Source organism: Neolamprologus brichardi, chromosome 18 (assembly GCF_056152115.1).
Source record: "Neolamprologus brichardi isolate AB-2024 chromosome 18, ASM5615211v1, whole genome shotgun sequence".
Taxonomy (NCBI): Eukaryota; Metazoa; Chordata; class Actinopteri; order Cichliformes; family Cichlidae; genus Neolamprologus; species Neolamprologus brichardi.
The window spans coordinates 11,245,021-11,260,764 of record NC_142121.1 but is presented as its reverse complement, the minus strand read 5'-3'; the positions used below and the strand labels follow the sequence as shown (position 1 = coordinate 11,260,764).

The 15,744-nt window shown below is 40.0% G+C and overlaps 1 protein-coding gene across 3 annotated transcripts in view; it reads right to left on the bottom strand.

Annotated features, from left to right (window-relative positions):
* The window catches only part of LOC102799097 (contactin-associated protein-like 4), a 120,330-nt gene that overhangs the window by 82,154 nt on the left and 22,432 nt on the right, over positions 1 to 15,744 (bottom strand). The window contains exon 1 of one of the 3 annotated variants that reach the window (XM_087831610.1): positions 3,148 to 3,237. The exons of the other annotated variants lie outside the window; for them this stretch is intronic. Within the exon in view, the coding sequence (XP_087687736.1) occupies positions 3,148 to 3,190 (43 nt within the window). The 5' untranslated portion in view covers positions 3,191 to 3,237. Of the gene's footprint in view, positions 1 to 3,147; positions 3,238 to 15,744 lie in introns of those variants that run through there. 3 annotated transcript variants of the gene reach the window in all.

The window sequence follows — 15,744 nt, the reverse complement described above, 5'->3', positions numbered from 1 at the left end:
TAAAGTCTCCCTTCATGGACCTGTCTAAAGCCTGAAAACAGCCCAGAGCCTACCCCAGATTAAAAGCAGTAAAACTGAATATATGGAGTAACAATTTATTAACCAAGAAATCAACACACAATACAAATTAAATTTTAGTTTTACGAGATTGTCGTTGGTCTGCACGGCGTAATCGTATCTCACAGACATACACACAGATTCAGCCCCATAAATATTCATCGTTTTCCTCTCGAGCTGCAAACATAAGCTAAAGCCAAACTAACACCTCCTCCCTCTAAATCCTCTCTGTTAATGGATGTTGTTCTCCACCACTGAGACAAGAGCCAATTACGATGATTCACGCAGCAGTCCAATCTGGGCCCACAACTCTGACAACAAGGCTTTAGTTTCGATTACTCTGTCAACATCAGCGCACTTCATCTCAACAACACAAGGTCTTCATCCGCCCTCCCAATATTCACCAAGGCCCAGTGCTTTTACTTGTTGATGAGAAATACCAAACCATTTAAATGAGTGAGTGACATAGATTTCATAATATCCATATTCAACAGACTCTATATGGACAAAAAAAATGGGTACGTAAAGTATGTGTTTACAAATATTCGTGAAAGAATTGGCTATTCGAAAGAGCTCACCGAGTTCAAGCATGGTACTGTGATAGGATCCCAAAGTTACAACTAGTCAATCTGTAAAATTTCTTCCCCCCTAGATATTCCACGATTAACCGTACGAGACATTATTGTAAACTGGTGTGTTTAGGAACTGCCACTAAACAGCAGAAAGTTGTGCTGTCTGCCGACTCAGTAACTGAAGAGGTCCAAGCCTGCTCTGGCATTAACATCAAAACAACAAGTGTCCATATAATATATTTCACTTTGTAGGTAGAAAGTCAATTTAATAAACCAGTTAATTTTTATCATAGTTTTCATCAGCGGCCTTTTCTAAAGAAAACAAGTTGATAATTGAATGAAAACTAAAAAAGAAGGACAAAGACTATGACAAAATGTATTGAGATTTTTGTCACGAATAAAAAGGAAAATGAAATTTGTTCTGCACGTTTAAATCAGAACTAGTTAAGTTATGTAGAAAGGTAGGACGTGTTTGGAAAGTAGCCAATTACAAGTAATTTCCTTGTGCAGTAAGGTTAGACACACACATCTGATCTGCTGCAGACAAACAGGGTGGGACGGGGAGTGCAGCTAACTCCCATGCTCCCTGTTTCTCAGGAAAATGTGACAGAAGGGAAATGTGTTTCATTTGATGTCAATGAAAATAAGATACCCCAAAAGTTGATTCTGTTCATCTGGACGTAGCGATTTCACTGGGAGAAACGTTTCATCACTCATCCAAGTGACTTCTTCAGTCTCAGCTGACTGCAGGTTTCCCCAGTCTTATAAATAGTACATTTGCATAATGACTGAAACCAGCCCACTGAAGGGACAATGGGCTGGGAGGTCAGTTCCTTAATCTTAATTATGCAAAGTCTCATGACCATTGATCAACAGCAACTGACCAAAACCCACTGATAAATGGCCATAAGTACTATTCACAGAGTTGGGGAATGGCTGCAATCACAGCATTGTAAGATGGCGAAAGACGCACCCTTAGGCCCCCTCCTCAATTCAGAGATGGTCTTTCCCTTTTCACGTGTTCATAAGATTGTGGAAACCTGGACTCAGCTGAGACTGAAGAAGTCACTTGGATGAGTGACGAAACATTTCTCCCACAAAACGCTACGTCCAGATGAACAGAATTAACTTTTGGAGATTTACTTACCTGGATGATTGAGCATGCATCAAGACGAAAATAAGATACCTTGTAAACCGTGTTGAACGGATAAAACTTCTACACTTCATATATTAGTCAACTGAATCAACTTTAGATTTAGTCTTCTACAATCTTGGGATTTAGTTGACTAAAACTAGAATAAAAGCCTATGACTCAAACTAAATCAATATTTGCCGTCAAAATGAACACTGGCAGGTAGATTTAGTAAATGACATATTGTAGAAATTTTTTAAAAAGGCACATGTCTTAACTTATTGAATGGCTGTTTTGAAAGTAAGAGGTTATTTTTCTTTTCATAATGATCCATTACAATAAGTGGACCAAATTAATAACAAAATATAGGACTTTGGTGCTTGAAACATAATATGGCTAATAGTACTTTTAACAACACTCAATTATCTGGGGGTAGCTTTTAAAATTAATGTGTCATTTAACCCTGACTGCTCCTGTAGCCGGTGTCTGAGTGAACTGTTTTTCTCAGTGAAATTTTGGTTTGAGGAAAAACTTCACAAACAAGCTGTTTTGCCAAATTAGCAGGGATCTGCTTTCATTGTGGAAACGAGTCTAAGCATGCCTGAAGCCAGTTGGCCAGACATTTTCTGAATGTTTTCTGCTGCTTTCTCAGTCAGTCATAGTAACAAGTATAGTAATAATTACAGTGCTGTGAAAAAACTATATTCTGCTCATTTCAAATTCTATATTTCTATCTTTGAACTATATTAGGCCAGCTTTGTAAAACGTTTTTTTATGTTAGTCTTGGGTTCATCCACTGTTTGACAAAGATCCCCTCGTTTTAAAAGCCAGCTTTTTCCTTAATGGCTGCCACTCATAAACAGAAGGTCTGAGCAGCTTGTTGGGCTACTGAGCTCACAGACAGATATCACCTGAGATTAGGGATGGGTATCGTTTAGGTTTTATCTGATACCAGTGCCAAACCGGTACTTTTGAAACGGTGCCGGTGCTTAAACGGTGCTCAAACCGGTGCTTAAAGAATGGAGAACACAAAATTGGTCCAAAAACCTCTCATGTTTAGCTGTTTTTTTTTGTAAAAAGATAACAATGTTAGCATTTTCTGCAGCTATGGGGCATATATGGTATCACTCTTGGCTGGAAGCAGTGCTTAATCAATGGAAAAAACACAAACTTTGTCCAAAAACCTCTCATGTTTAACTGTTTTCCACTTTTTCTTTGGTCATTTTAGCCTTTTTGGCCAGGGTGAAGGGAGTATCTGCCATCAAACAAGAAGACAGCCGCATGTAACTACGATGGTGTTTGCTAGTTCACCTTACATGCATTAATGTAATAACGTGGTTAGCCTACTCAACGTAAATTACACACGAACAACATTAAGCGACTCACGCAGAGAAGAACGGCTGCTGCTGCCATCATCATCCGTCATCATTTCTGCTACACTGGCAGGGCTCCGGGTCGATAACAGGCGTCACACCCAGTGTTGCCAACTCCCCAGTAAGAAAAATCGCTATTGGCTGTCCTAAAAGTCGCTAGAAGTCGCTAAATGACGTCATTGCCTAATTTGCATAATTGGTCATGCTAATATAATTGTAACCTACGTTGTTGGAGAGAGAAATAACATCGTGGAAGAGACATAAAGTGAGTAAAAAAACGTCCTAAATGCATTTAGAGTTTATTTAGAACTACGAATTAAATTTATTTTAGCAATAATTGTTTTTTTGTAATGTCTCAATTCCAACCCTGCTCCTTTATCCGGGCTTGGACCGGCAAAAGTGACCTGAAATAGGCACTCTGGTGGAGTTATTTTGTGTGTGTGTGTGTGTGTGTGTGTGTTTGTTTTAAACCTGATCCACAAAACAGCATAACAGTAAAAGAAGAACTGACTGCGTTACAGTCAGTGCGGGAGCAGCGGCTTCGCTCATGCGCGATTCATTTGCAGTTCGGATGCACAGGTGTGAACATCTCCTGCCCTGATAGCAGTTGGGGGAGGACTATCCTCCACCTGTGAGCGCTTTGGCACAGGCGAGGTGCCCACGGCAGCACCGCTGCTTGTTGAGAGTAAGAGCAATACACGCTTTCACGTCAAAAAGACGTCATAAATAAGTCTCCAATAACACCAGAAAAAGTCGCCAGATTTGTCGCTAGTCGCTTTTTAGAAAAAAAGTCGCTAAGGGGGTCTGAAAACTCGCTAAATATAGCGACAAAGTCGCTAAGTTGGCAACACTGGTCACACCCGCAGTAGATGTGCACGGTGTGAGGTCTCGCAGCAAGCTATCAAATACGGCGCTTTTCTCGGCTTTAAAAAAAACGCTATGCGTCGCCAGGTGTTTCATCGGATTCGAGGTGTTACCTCCTTTGCACAGTATCACAGTATCACCTTAAAGCACTTGTTGCAGGCTGCTGAGTTTGCATATTTTTCTGTGAAGTACAGCCAGACTTTTGACCGCTTGGCCTTGGCCATTTTTAATCTGTAGCTCTGCTCTAAAAGAACGTACGCACCTGGACCCGCCTACTATCCTCAGAAACGTAAAATGATTGGCTAGAATCTAAAGCGTATCACAGCTCAGGGAAAAAAAGCACCGAAATGTGCGCTGCTTTTCGGTCTGGTTACTACCGTTTATGACAGAACACCGATACCCATCCCTACCTGAGATGACCAGAATAAGCACATCACCTCTCTTTGTTGACATACAGATCAAATATTTAATAAAAAAAACGAATAACAACTGGGTTTAACATGCAGCCTTGAGCTCATAAGACATGAATTGCAAAGTACTGACCTCAGAGTTTGCAATTTCCTGTTTTACACACAGTTATTTTCATAATTCTGTGGACAGTATCTGATTTGATTGAACATTCATACATATTTATACCACCCAGCTATTCAACAATCATTAGAAGATGTCTCTTTTGTCCTCTGAAATTTTCCCCTTTTGTCTCACTCATCCAGATCTGGCACTGGCACACACTTGTGGGTGTTGGGAGAGCTCTCAGTATGAAAAGCAGGTGAATTACAGTAGTCTGAAGAGGTGAGATGAGAGGGACGGCTCTACAACGCGGAGTGCTGCGATCCCTGAGGAGATAATGTGTGGCGAGAGCACAGCCTCGCTGAAGTAACACTCAAGAGGGAGACTCTCAAGAGGGAGTTTAAAAACACTTGGCCAGTTTTCTTCAGCGGCGCTGTGGCATTTAAGAGCCGACATCCTTGACAGTGTGACCAGTAGAGCACAAACAAAGACAGCTCAGAGGAAAATGGAGCTAAATGTTGAATACCTGCTGGCCTCTGCGGCCAGCGAACCTCAACACTGACCCTGGCTGTGTTGGACAGAGAGCCTTTCTGAATATTAAACTGCTGCACCCTCCTGAAAACAAGCACACCCCCTGTCTTGGTGTTAGCCTCAACATTTAATTGAGGGTAGACTCGCATAATAACACATCTCCCCTGACATTTACATTTTAGACTTCCAGGAGTGTGGAGTTAAAGGTGTGTGAGCCATAAAACACTCAACAGCAAATAGCTGAACACATTTTTATGACATTAGATGGCCTATTATGGTGAACAACACCAGGGAAACGAGAGTGATCCAGGTTGCAGATATTTGCCTTTTTAGCCTATAAAAATATATAGGAATTATAGGAGAAAATATCAAGGTGTAAAATAACACAATTCACTTATCTAACACAGATGAGAAAAGCAGCTCTTTTTGCCTGAGGTGACAATAATAAAAGAAGGAAAGCTCCCACTGTAATGCAGAACTCCACTGACAAAAAAAACTATTATGTTGACACTTGAGTGATGGGACAATAAGTTTCATCTCAATAAAATATCCTTCCATCATCCGAAAGTTTAATCATTTCTGGTACCTGAGTTAGATTTAGGAGTATGAGAGTTAAACTCCGCCTGTCCATTCATCCACAGCGTCAGTTTTATTATTCAGGGTGAATAAACTGTGAATCTGACAGCAGTAAAAAGTCTCAAAAGATTAAAAAAATTCTCTGGAGTGCCAAGGCCTCGGCGTTGCCAAGTACAATTAATCACCACTGACTGACAGGCACACTAATACTTGGCACTGAAGAGACAAGGAGGGAGATCACGGCTCATTCACCTGCATTGTCCACTTCTTTACTGTTTTACTGAATAGAAAGTGCCCACAGAGTGCGTGACAAAGCTGAGGACCTTGAATACCGATGAGCTCCATCCATCACCTCAGCAAACAGAAGGTGCTGCACTTCAGAGCTCTATAAGCCCCACAAACCCAAAGTTCAGTGCCTGTCAGTATGAGCGGAGCCAACTTATTTAGCCGTTCAAAGCACGTAGCAGTAAGCAGGATAATGAGGCTCCAGCGATGGCTGTTTTTGCTCCAGAGCGCTAACAATCATCCTCAAGCAGAAAACGTCAATGTTTATTTTACTAATCTGCACTACTTCTGCCTCGAGCTTGACCCAAAGAGGCTGAACCTGGGTGTAGCGGTGAAATAAAAAATGATGCGTATTCAAGTTTACCTTTTTCCTTTTGACTCAACACTACTTTGTGGGAAACGAATAAAACAAGAAGAGACAATAAAAATCACAGAACTGACCCGAGAAAAGAGCAAAAACACTACTAGGAGGGTCAGAGTAAACTGCATTCCAGTTTAGCTGAACTATTCTACACAGCAGAACACATCCATGCATTCGCTTTTGTTGCCCAATAAACAGTTAACATCCCAAAGACCAGTGTTGGTCAAGTTACTTGAAAAAAGTAATCAGTAATTAATTACTGATTACTTCCCCAAAAAAGTAATCCCGTTACTTTACTGATTACTTATTTTCAAAAGTAATTAATTACTTAGTTACTTAGTTACTTAGTTACTTTTTAAAAACATGATTTACAACCTGAATAGGTGATAAAGCGATAGATCTTTCAGCCCAATTCTACTTTTTCTACATAATCCATCATACAAAATGTAATCAAATGGAAAAGTCTCTTTTTAAAACTTGTTTTGTTAGTTTTAATCTTTTAACTTTATGCATGAAGCAAAATTTTAACTATATGCACCATTCTCTGACTGGAAGAAATTAGTTCAACATTTAAACCTATTTTCTGCACATTCCAGCACATAATATATATATATATATATATATATATATATATATATATATATATATATATATAATATAAATATATATATATATATTTGTGTGTGTGTTTACACTCACTCTTTCTGATGCAAGTAAAACACAGCAGAAAATAAATAAAGTCAAGACTAGCGGTCCTTTTGCTCTATTTTCACCTGTAAAGCAGGAGTAGAGTAGGCGGAGGTTTATCCTGGTGCAGGTGTGCCGCAGCGGTCAGTGGAAGGATACCGCAGTTTCTCTGTGAGTTTCTCTTTACGTCGTAGCTACTCGGTGCTTGCTTGGAAGTTTAGGGGGGGGGGGTTTTCGCTGTAAAAAGAAGTTTTCTTCCCACGCACAGCGGACACTAATGTTTTTGTCACTTTTTACGGAATCAAACTCAAAATAAGGTCAGTACTTCCACGCTTTAAACGCTGCACGCTCATACTCTCTCCCGCACTCGATATATGATCCATTGTTGATCTGCACACAGCTGTTGTCACTAACATCGCACTCGCTTACGTCACTGTCATGAGACATTCTCGCAAGAAAATCACGGTTTTAGTAACGCAGTAACGCAGCGTTCCTACGGGAAAGTAACGGTAATCTAATTACCGTTTTTGCAATAGTAATCCCTTACTTTACTCGTTACTTGAAAAAAGTAATCGGATTACAGTAACGCGTTACAAGTAACGCGTTACTGCCCATCTCTGCCAAAGACAAACCATTTTCTTCAATGTAACAGAAATTAGCCCCAAATTTGCTTTCTTGAGAAATCACTACCTCTGACTATGGATTGACAAATTCATTGACTATACTACTGGCACCACCTTTGACTAATTGCTATTGTTTCTGCTATTTTACCCCTTCCCTTCTATCTCTTGTTGTTGCTCTCCTGTTTGCTTTTCCCTGCCAGCCTCACCAGCTCCATGCCATCCCTCCCTCTGTTTAGTTTACCCAGTCTGCCATAGCCTGCCAGCTTTTTCTCCAGCCTCTCCAGCCTCTCCAGCTCTTCTTCCTCAATCTTTAACAAAGCCTTGCTCAACTATTTGCCTGTCTAGTTCCCAGTTCACCCTGTGGGTCCACAAAGTTGTTTCTTAACCAGTTATTTTTACAGCTAGCTTTACAGCTTTTTGCATCACTGAAATAAAATGTATATATATGCATGTCTTCGAAATAACAGAGTATTTGGAATCATCACTGAATGTATTTCATGTCTGTGCACTTGTGAATTAGGCTGCACATGAGCTTTTATGATTTTTTTTTCTCACCAAAACAGCTGTAGGACATTGTTTTGTTGGGGTTATACATTTCTTCACAGATCTGAACCAGAGCATCACTGAGCTCCTGGACAGTTTGAGGTGCAACTTGGAAGTTTTGAAAAACATGAGGTGTCAGGATCAGTCTGTAGTATCACTTCTTTAATCCTCCAGGATCTGCCTGCATACTCTTGCCACATGAGGCTGGGCACTGTCCTGTACCAGGAGGAACCCAGGACCCACTGCACCAGCATAGAATCTGACAATAGGTCCAAGGACTTCATTGTGATACGTAACGGCCGTCAGGGTGCCATTGTCTAATCTGTAGATGTCTATATGTTCCTCCATGGATATGCCTCCTAATAGCATGACTGACCTCACCACCAAAACAGTTGCTTGAAGTTCGAGGCACCAAAACATTCTCCATAGCATCTCTAGAACTGCGGTGGTGGTCAGAGGGCCCGGTGGCGCCAGTGTCCGGCAACCTCGCCTCTGTCAGTGCGCCCCAGGGTGGCTGTGGCTACAATGTAGCTTGCCATCACCAGTGTGTGAATGTGTGTGTGAATGGGTGGATGACTGGTTGTGTAAAGCGCTTTGGGGTCCTTAGGGACTACAAAAGCGCTATATAAATACAGGCCATTTACCATTTAGAACTATTCCTATTTCCTATCTGTCCTGTGGGCTCAGGGTGAACCTGCTCTCATCTGTGAAAAAGTGGTGGACCTGCCACTTCTGGTATTCTATGGCAAATGTCACTCAGGTTCCAAGGTGCCAGGCAGTGAGCACAGGACCCAGTAGACATCGGGCCCTGAGGCCACCCTCATATAGTCTGATTCTGATTGCGTGGTCAGAGATATTCACACCAGTGGCCTGCTGGAGATCATTTTGTAGGACTTCAACATTGGTCATCCTGTCTGTCTTTGCACAAAGGACCAGACACTGGTCCTCTTGATGTGTTAAGGATCTTCTGCAGCCCTGTCCAGCCCTTCGAGAGTAACCACCTGCCACTTGGAATCTCCTCCATGCTCTTGAGACTGTGCTGAGGGACTCAACAAACATTCCTCATTGTTGTCTCTCTAGTCCACCTATTGTTAATGCTAACAAATAAAAACTACAACTCAAAAATCCAAGTAAAATGAAAGTGAATCCAAATTAAAATGAAGTAAAAACTCAAATGTCCATTTGATAGTTTAGAATTATGTTTAGATTCAAACAGTTTCCGATTGAAATGTATATTTTCAGGTCTCTTCACACTGTTCTCAGTCTCCTCAGTATACACTTTATTGTTTCCCTGTCACTTGTCAGGCTGTCTTGATACTTTCCACAGTTAAGTGTTCCAGCTGTTCAAAGTTGTATTTCCCATTTCATCTTCCTAGCTAAGGTTGCTCATTTTCTTATCTCTGCCTCAGTTTCTTCTCTCGCGTGTATTCCTACTTCCTGGTCTAGTTCTTGTTGTGTATTGCATTGCTTTTTTGCACCATTTCCCTCATTTGTTTGCCTTGTTGAGTGACCTCCCAACATGACAAATAAGGGCCTTTTAATGAGCTAATAGAATGACATTTGAAGCAGGCAAATGATACTTCTCTATATTGTTGACTCTACAGCTCCTCAGTTTCTTTGAATCTCATGAATGTCTAATTTTTTTACTAAATCCACTGATGGCAGTTTACTAAAACAAACTGAATTGTGCATGTTTTCTGGGGTAAATAAGTCTTCAAAATGTTTTCTTCTATGTTTGCTTGTAAAAAAAAAAAAAAAAAAACAATTAAAAAAAAAATCCAAACGCAAATTTAATCATGTTAAATAGGAGCATCTCATTTTTTTGGTTTCAATTGATTCCATATTCTTAAAATAAAGAGATAATGTTCACTTAAATAAATGAAAGGCAGACATGGCTACTGTAGCAACTAGACCGGAAAATGGAGAAAAACAAAATAATGATTTCATTAAAAAAAAAAAAAAATCGGTGACAGCTTACATATGCCCTAAAGATGAACAGTAAACGAAAAATACACTAACAGTTCTTTTCTTTTTTTTTCATTTACAAATTATGTAAGATTCATATTCCGGCCTTGATAGACAGAACAAGCTGATTAAAACTGTTGAATTATTCAACAGCAGCCAATATCTGTTCTAAAGCTGCCTGTGGCCCGACTTGTTAATTGATTAATTGAAATGCAGAGCAGTGTAGTGTGCTAACTAATACCCTGAAGGTAAGGACATGGCAGGAGCGCTCCTCTCCTGGTTTAATTAGCATTGCTTTGACACATAATTAATAGCACAAGATGAGAGAAGCTGATCAGGCTTTAGACCAGCATATGGCACCTACCGTGCCACCTACAGTACAGCCGCACTGTAGCTACAAATGCCCAAAATAAGTAATTCAGTGCAGTTTGTACAAGTGTTCTACAGGATTTTACATAATTTGGGGTACTGCATTCTACCATAGCCTTCTACAAATTACTGTATTACATTTATGCTGGCAGACACACCAGGAACCAGGAAGACAGAATTTTTATGCAGATTATAGTAAAGAAAAAATGACAGTATAGCACAGTGGATGGGAAAGCAGACTTTGATAACCTGCCCCGCACCACAAGGGAACCAGACACAGTCTTTTTTACTTATTCTGCAATTTGAGCAGGAAAGACAAATAACACAAAATACTGATAAGATGGAAATGGGGGGGGGGGGGATGGACTCTATTCTCTGCAGCAAGAATGAAGCAGAATCAGTAGAAATGCTGAACACACTCATTCACAACACAAAGCTCTCTTTCATGGTATGGTTCTCATTTTTGTCCAGCTACTTAAAATGTTCGTCCCACGATGTCCACAGTCTGAATTACAGACGTAAATGTTAAAAATAAATGACAACAAATTTTAACGATGACAGGAAGTTGGTATTTGTATCATATGACCGAAAATAAAACCTATTAGGTCAAAAACATTTCGTATAGCAGTGCATAATCTAGAGGCAGTTCTTGTAAACAAGATTGCTTTTGGCTAAGAGAAGATCAATACCATCTCTGTACTGTATATGAGGCTGGCAGCGGATTAGTGGTGTACTCACAATGGCTTCTGTTGCCTTGTACTACTCCTGAGCATGAATGACCCCCTCCCCACTCCCCGGCTGGTCCACTCTCACACTGTGCTTAATGATTTGGGCCAAAGTGTGCTTCAGTTTGTCTCAGAGTTTCAGCGCCTCACTCTTGTGCTTCCTCTCTATATTGTTCACCTTTTAAAAGTGCTCTTATTTGCAGAGCTGAATGAGTTTATAATATGTATTTTGTTGCTTAACTGTGGTAATTTTTGAAAATGGTGATGCACTGTATTAATTTATTAACTGACACAGTGATGGAGAGTCATGCTTAGGCACCATTACCAATCATTCGGGATGGGAATCGAGAATCGAGTAGTCCAATTCCTTGGAATCGTTAGTCTGCCTGCCTATCGATCCCGATTATCGGTTCTTGCACTCTCGCTATGATCAGCTGATTTCAGTTCATGTGTCAGAGTAGGGAAATAGTGGCGCAGTTTACAGCATGGATATGGGCATTACTTTTATTTTTATTGCACAAAAGGATGAGGGCGGGATGGCAAAATGGAGATTGATCCAGGAGAAAAACAACTGAATCATACTGTTAACACAACTTCGGCTCTTCGCACGCACCTGCAGAGACAGCATGCTAACGCTGAAACAGCCATAAAACACAGAGTAATGTTAAGCCTGAGTGAATGCTTATCCCCGCCCACCACTGTGATAAAGTGAGCCTCCATTTGTGGATGAAGCTAGCTGCTGCTAAACTTCAACAGGTAATAAACTGATAAGCATTCAGGCAGTCAGCAGTCTACCTTATAAAAAGTAGAATCACTGTGGCAATTGCTTTAAAGTCTCTTTGTGCTGGTTTTCATCTTTGATTTGTGCTCTCGGCTTTGTGTTCATACTTAAATGCTATGAGAAAGATCACGTGTGTCATCATGATAGGGATTTGTGTTGGTGTGTGGGGTTGTAACCTCAGGTTTATATTGTGTTTATTATATTGTGTTTCAATTAATTTTACAGAGTAACATGACATTCACTTAATGAGTAGTATTTACACCCAGGATGAATGTCTTTATTCTGGGTGTAAATAAGTAATGTACTGCGTTACTACTAAGAAAAGTGAAAACTTTTTTACATTACTTTTTTGAGTAATAACCCCAACACTGATCACAGCAAAGACGTTAAATACCTCCAAACATTCAACCATGCAGCATGTAATTAATTTGCATGAATGTAATGTCTTTGATACGCTGCTTAGAGATGGTGGTGACTCTCAAAGTGGAGCCAATGGGAATCACTAAGGAATTGAAACGATAAGGGATATGACAGTATCGATAATGGAATCACTTATTTCTTATCAATTCCCATCCCTAACCCATCACACTACAGTTACGGCACGCAGTAAATATAGTAACATTTTATTTATGTAGCACTTTTTAAGACAAAGATCACAAAGTGCTTCACAACAAAATGACAGATGGCAGCAGTCAAAAAAGGTAGCTTTGGGGGTCAAACGTGCTTTCGTACAGTAGAGGTTACCCAGTATAAGGATGCACTAGCTTAGCTTAGTATGGAGACTTCAAGGAAATGGCTAGGCTAGCTCTGTCCAAGAGCAACAAAATATACCTGCGAACAACTCTTGAGTGAGTTTTACAGGTGTTTTGCAGGCTTTGTTGGCCAGTTCTGGATAAAGCTGGTAGCTGATTTCAGTCAAATCATATTCCCAGATGACATACCATTCCTTTGCATAACAACATGTACACCAGTCAACAAGCCCTCCATATAAACAACCACTTCAGCCATCCCTCTGTACTATCTGAAACAACATATGGAAACCTTATTGAAACTTTACATATTGAATATTTTTCTTGTTTTGGATACAGTTGAAATTCCACCCTTCGGACCAGGTAACATCACAGTGAACACTCCAGAGTCTTGTTAAAGTAGTGGTTAGATACTGAAAAGTGGCATGAGGTGATAATTTGTCTTTGAATGTATTTATTTATATGCATGCAAGGGGTGCATTCAGGCTAAAACTGCTAAGCTTCTCATTAACCAATAAACACTCTATGCTAATTTTAGATCTTTTTCCTGGTCTGATCAGCTTAAATCATAAGTATAATCAGCCCCGTAATGGCCTTCTCCTTTGGTGTCAATAGACGTGTCAACATCATAATACAGCCCACACAAACTGCCCACAGGCAGTCTGCATTATAACATATCACTGCCTTTTAAGGAAGAGAACAATCGTCCTCCTTTTTGAGACATGCCACAATGAATAATGACATGAGAGTCTTGCGGGATACAGGATTCAACCAAATGAAGCGGCCACAATGACAAAGCAACATTTAAAATCTATTCATCTTTAAATAGCAGGGTTTATCGTACTTGAACTACTGCACAGAAGAGTTGAAAGACACTGCTGAGAAACGGGATTTTCTCGAGGGTTCAGATCAACCGCAGCTGAAACCCAAAGCATTCACTCACTGTGAATCATAATGCCAGAATTATGCAGATTTAGAGGGAATGCTGCAGGCAAAATCACTCGTACTGATGGCTCCGGGGGGAAATGTGTATAATAAAAAATCTACTAATCCGTCAGCTGCAGTAAGTAAATGATTTGAATATATTTGACTCTTAATTGAAAACATCAACACATCTACAGAGAAAGAAAAATTTAATTTGTCTCTAGCATTCAGGCAAAAGGATCCCAGATATTTGTATCACCGAGGCATCTTATTTTAAAAGTGAGACATTAAACTGAATGACACACTCTGGATTTAAAAGGAAAAATGAAAAAGCAATTTTCTCATTAGAGTTAATGATGCTTAAAGAACATACTCAGCACAGGCCACTGATCTATAGTGTTGTCCATTATGCTAAAACTCTAACCACATAAAGCCCAAGTATACTTAAGAAACAGTTAATCCACCAACTGTACTCAAGATTAAAACAACCTGATGACAGACGCGATGCAAACTCCTGGACTGTACTAGGAACTGAGGTAAATGACCTTTAGGATTCACTTTTATACAATAGATATAATTTCCCTTTTAACCCTTACCACAAAGGGTGTAGTTTTACTCAATATTGTGAAAAGTATTTCTGCTGTATCACTCAACTAAACTCTCTAAACAGGTCAACAAGTACTGACAGTTAGTTTTCCACAAATTGCATCACCAGTGTTCCACATATCTAAGAGGAGAAAAAATCGATTTGCCAGTTTAAACTTCTCTCTCAAATTTTGAAAGTTCAGCATCTCAAGTTTCCCTCCCTGCAGGCCTACTAGGTTGTTGTTGTGGCTGTCCTCTAGGTCATTCGGTGGTCTCTTTTGTGGTTGGACACACTAACATCGTCTTGGACTGCAGCTTGGATGACATTTCTTTTCCTGCATTGGACTTCGATAGGACGGGCAGTTTAACAAAATAAGGACCAGAATGGGGATTACAGTCCTCAGCTACAATCCAAGACAGTGAAGTAGTCCATCAGCACTTCAGCAGGAAACTCACTGTAGAGGCAGTTGATTACTGTATATGTTGGAAAGTACTTGGCCATGTACCGAAGCTCCTCAGCCATGAAATCAATGCCACGAAACTTCCTGCATACAGATTTTGTTATTAGGTGGTATGCCACTTCAAGGCTGAGTTGCTATGATTCCTAAATGCTTCCACTTTACAATAAAGCCCCTCTATGGCATGATTTTTTTAATGCTATGAGGGTACCAAAATGTCACAGTTTTCTGTATATACAGTGGTCCCTCGTTTATCGCGGGAGTTACGTTTTAAAAATAACCCACAATAGGTGAAAGTACCCAGATTTATAGAATAAAACCAAAGATCAAACCCTGTTTTCAGGTCCATAACATGGGAATAGAGCAGATGCAAGACAATTTAACATTAATGAATCAATGGTACTGAAGTACAGGAAGCAAGAAGAATGAGTTCAGTAACGTTTGACTTATCTGACTCTTTTGTTTCGCCTAATGCATCTTATAATCCGGTGTGCCTTATGGTCCGAAAAATACGGTAACTTCTAACTTCCTTTAGCATATCCAGAAGTCCAACTTTTTGTGCGATGGTTAGCATCTTCCTTTGCCCTCTGGGTGCTACCGCAGGTGTCTTTGAGGGTGCAAGACGTTTCGTCGACAGTGTTGTGTTTGTTGGGGAGAAAACTTACAAACATACAGTCACACTGCTAGCGATTGAAGAGTTATGTAAATTTGACAAGCTGAATGCATCCTGTACTGTACAGGAGACACGGCACGAGATTGACTGACAGTGGTCTGCAGCCGATCAGGACGCAGAACAAAATGCGCTGTAAAAAAAAAAAAAAAAAAAAAAAAAAAAAAAAGCATAACATAATTGCGCACACACACACAAAAAAAAAAATCAGCAAAACAGCGAGGCAGCGAAAGGTGAACTGCGTTATAGTAAGGGACCACTGTATTTATGTTTAGCACCAACACCTGTACAGTGTCTTAAAAGCACTGATATTGGGATTTGGTGCTGTATAAATAAAAACTGAATGGAATTGAATAAAATTAAGGGAAAACAAAACTATTTATTACACAATCTCATTTTTATTT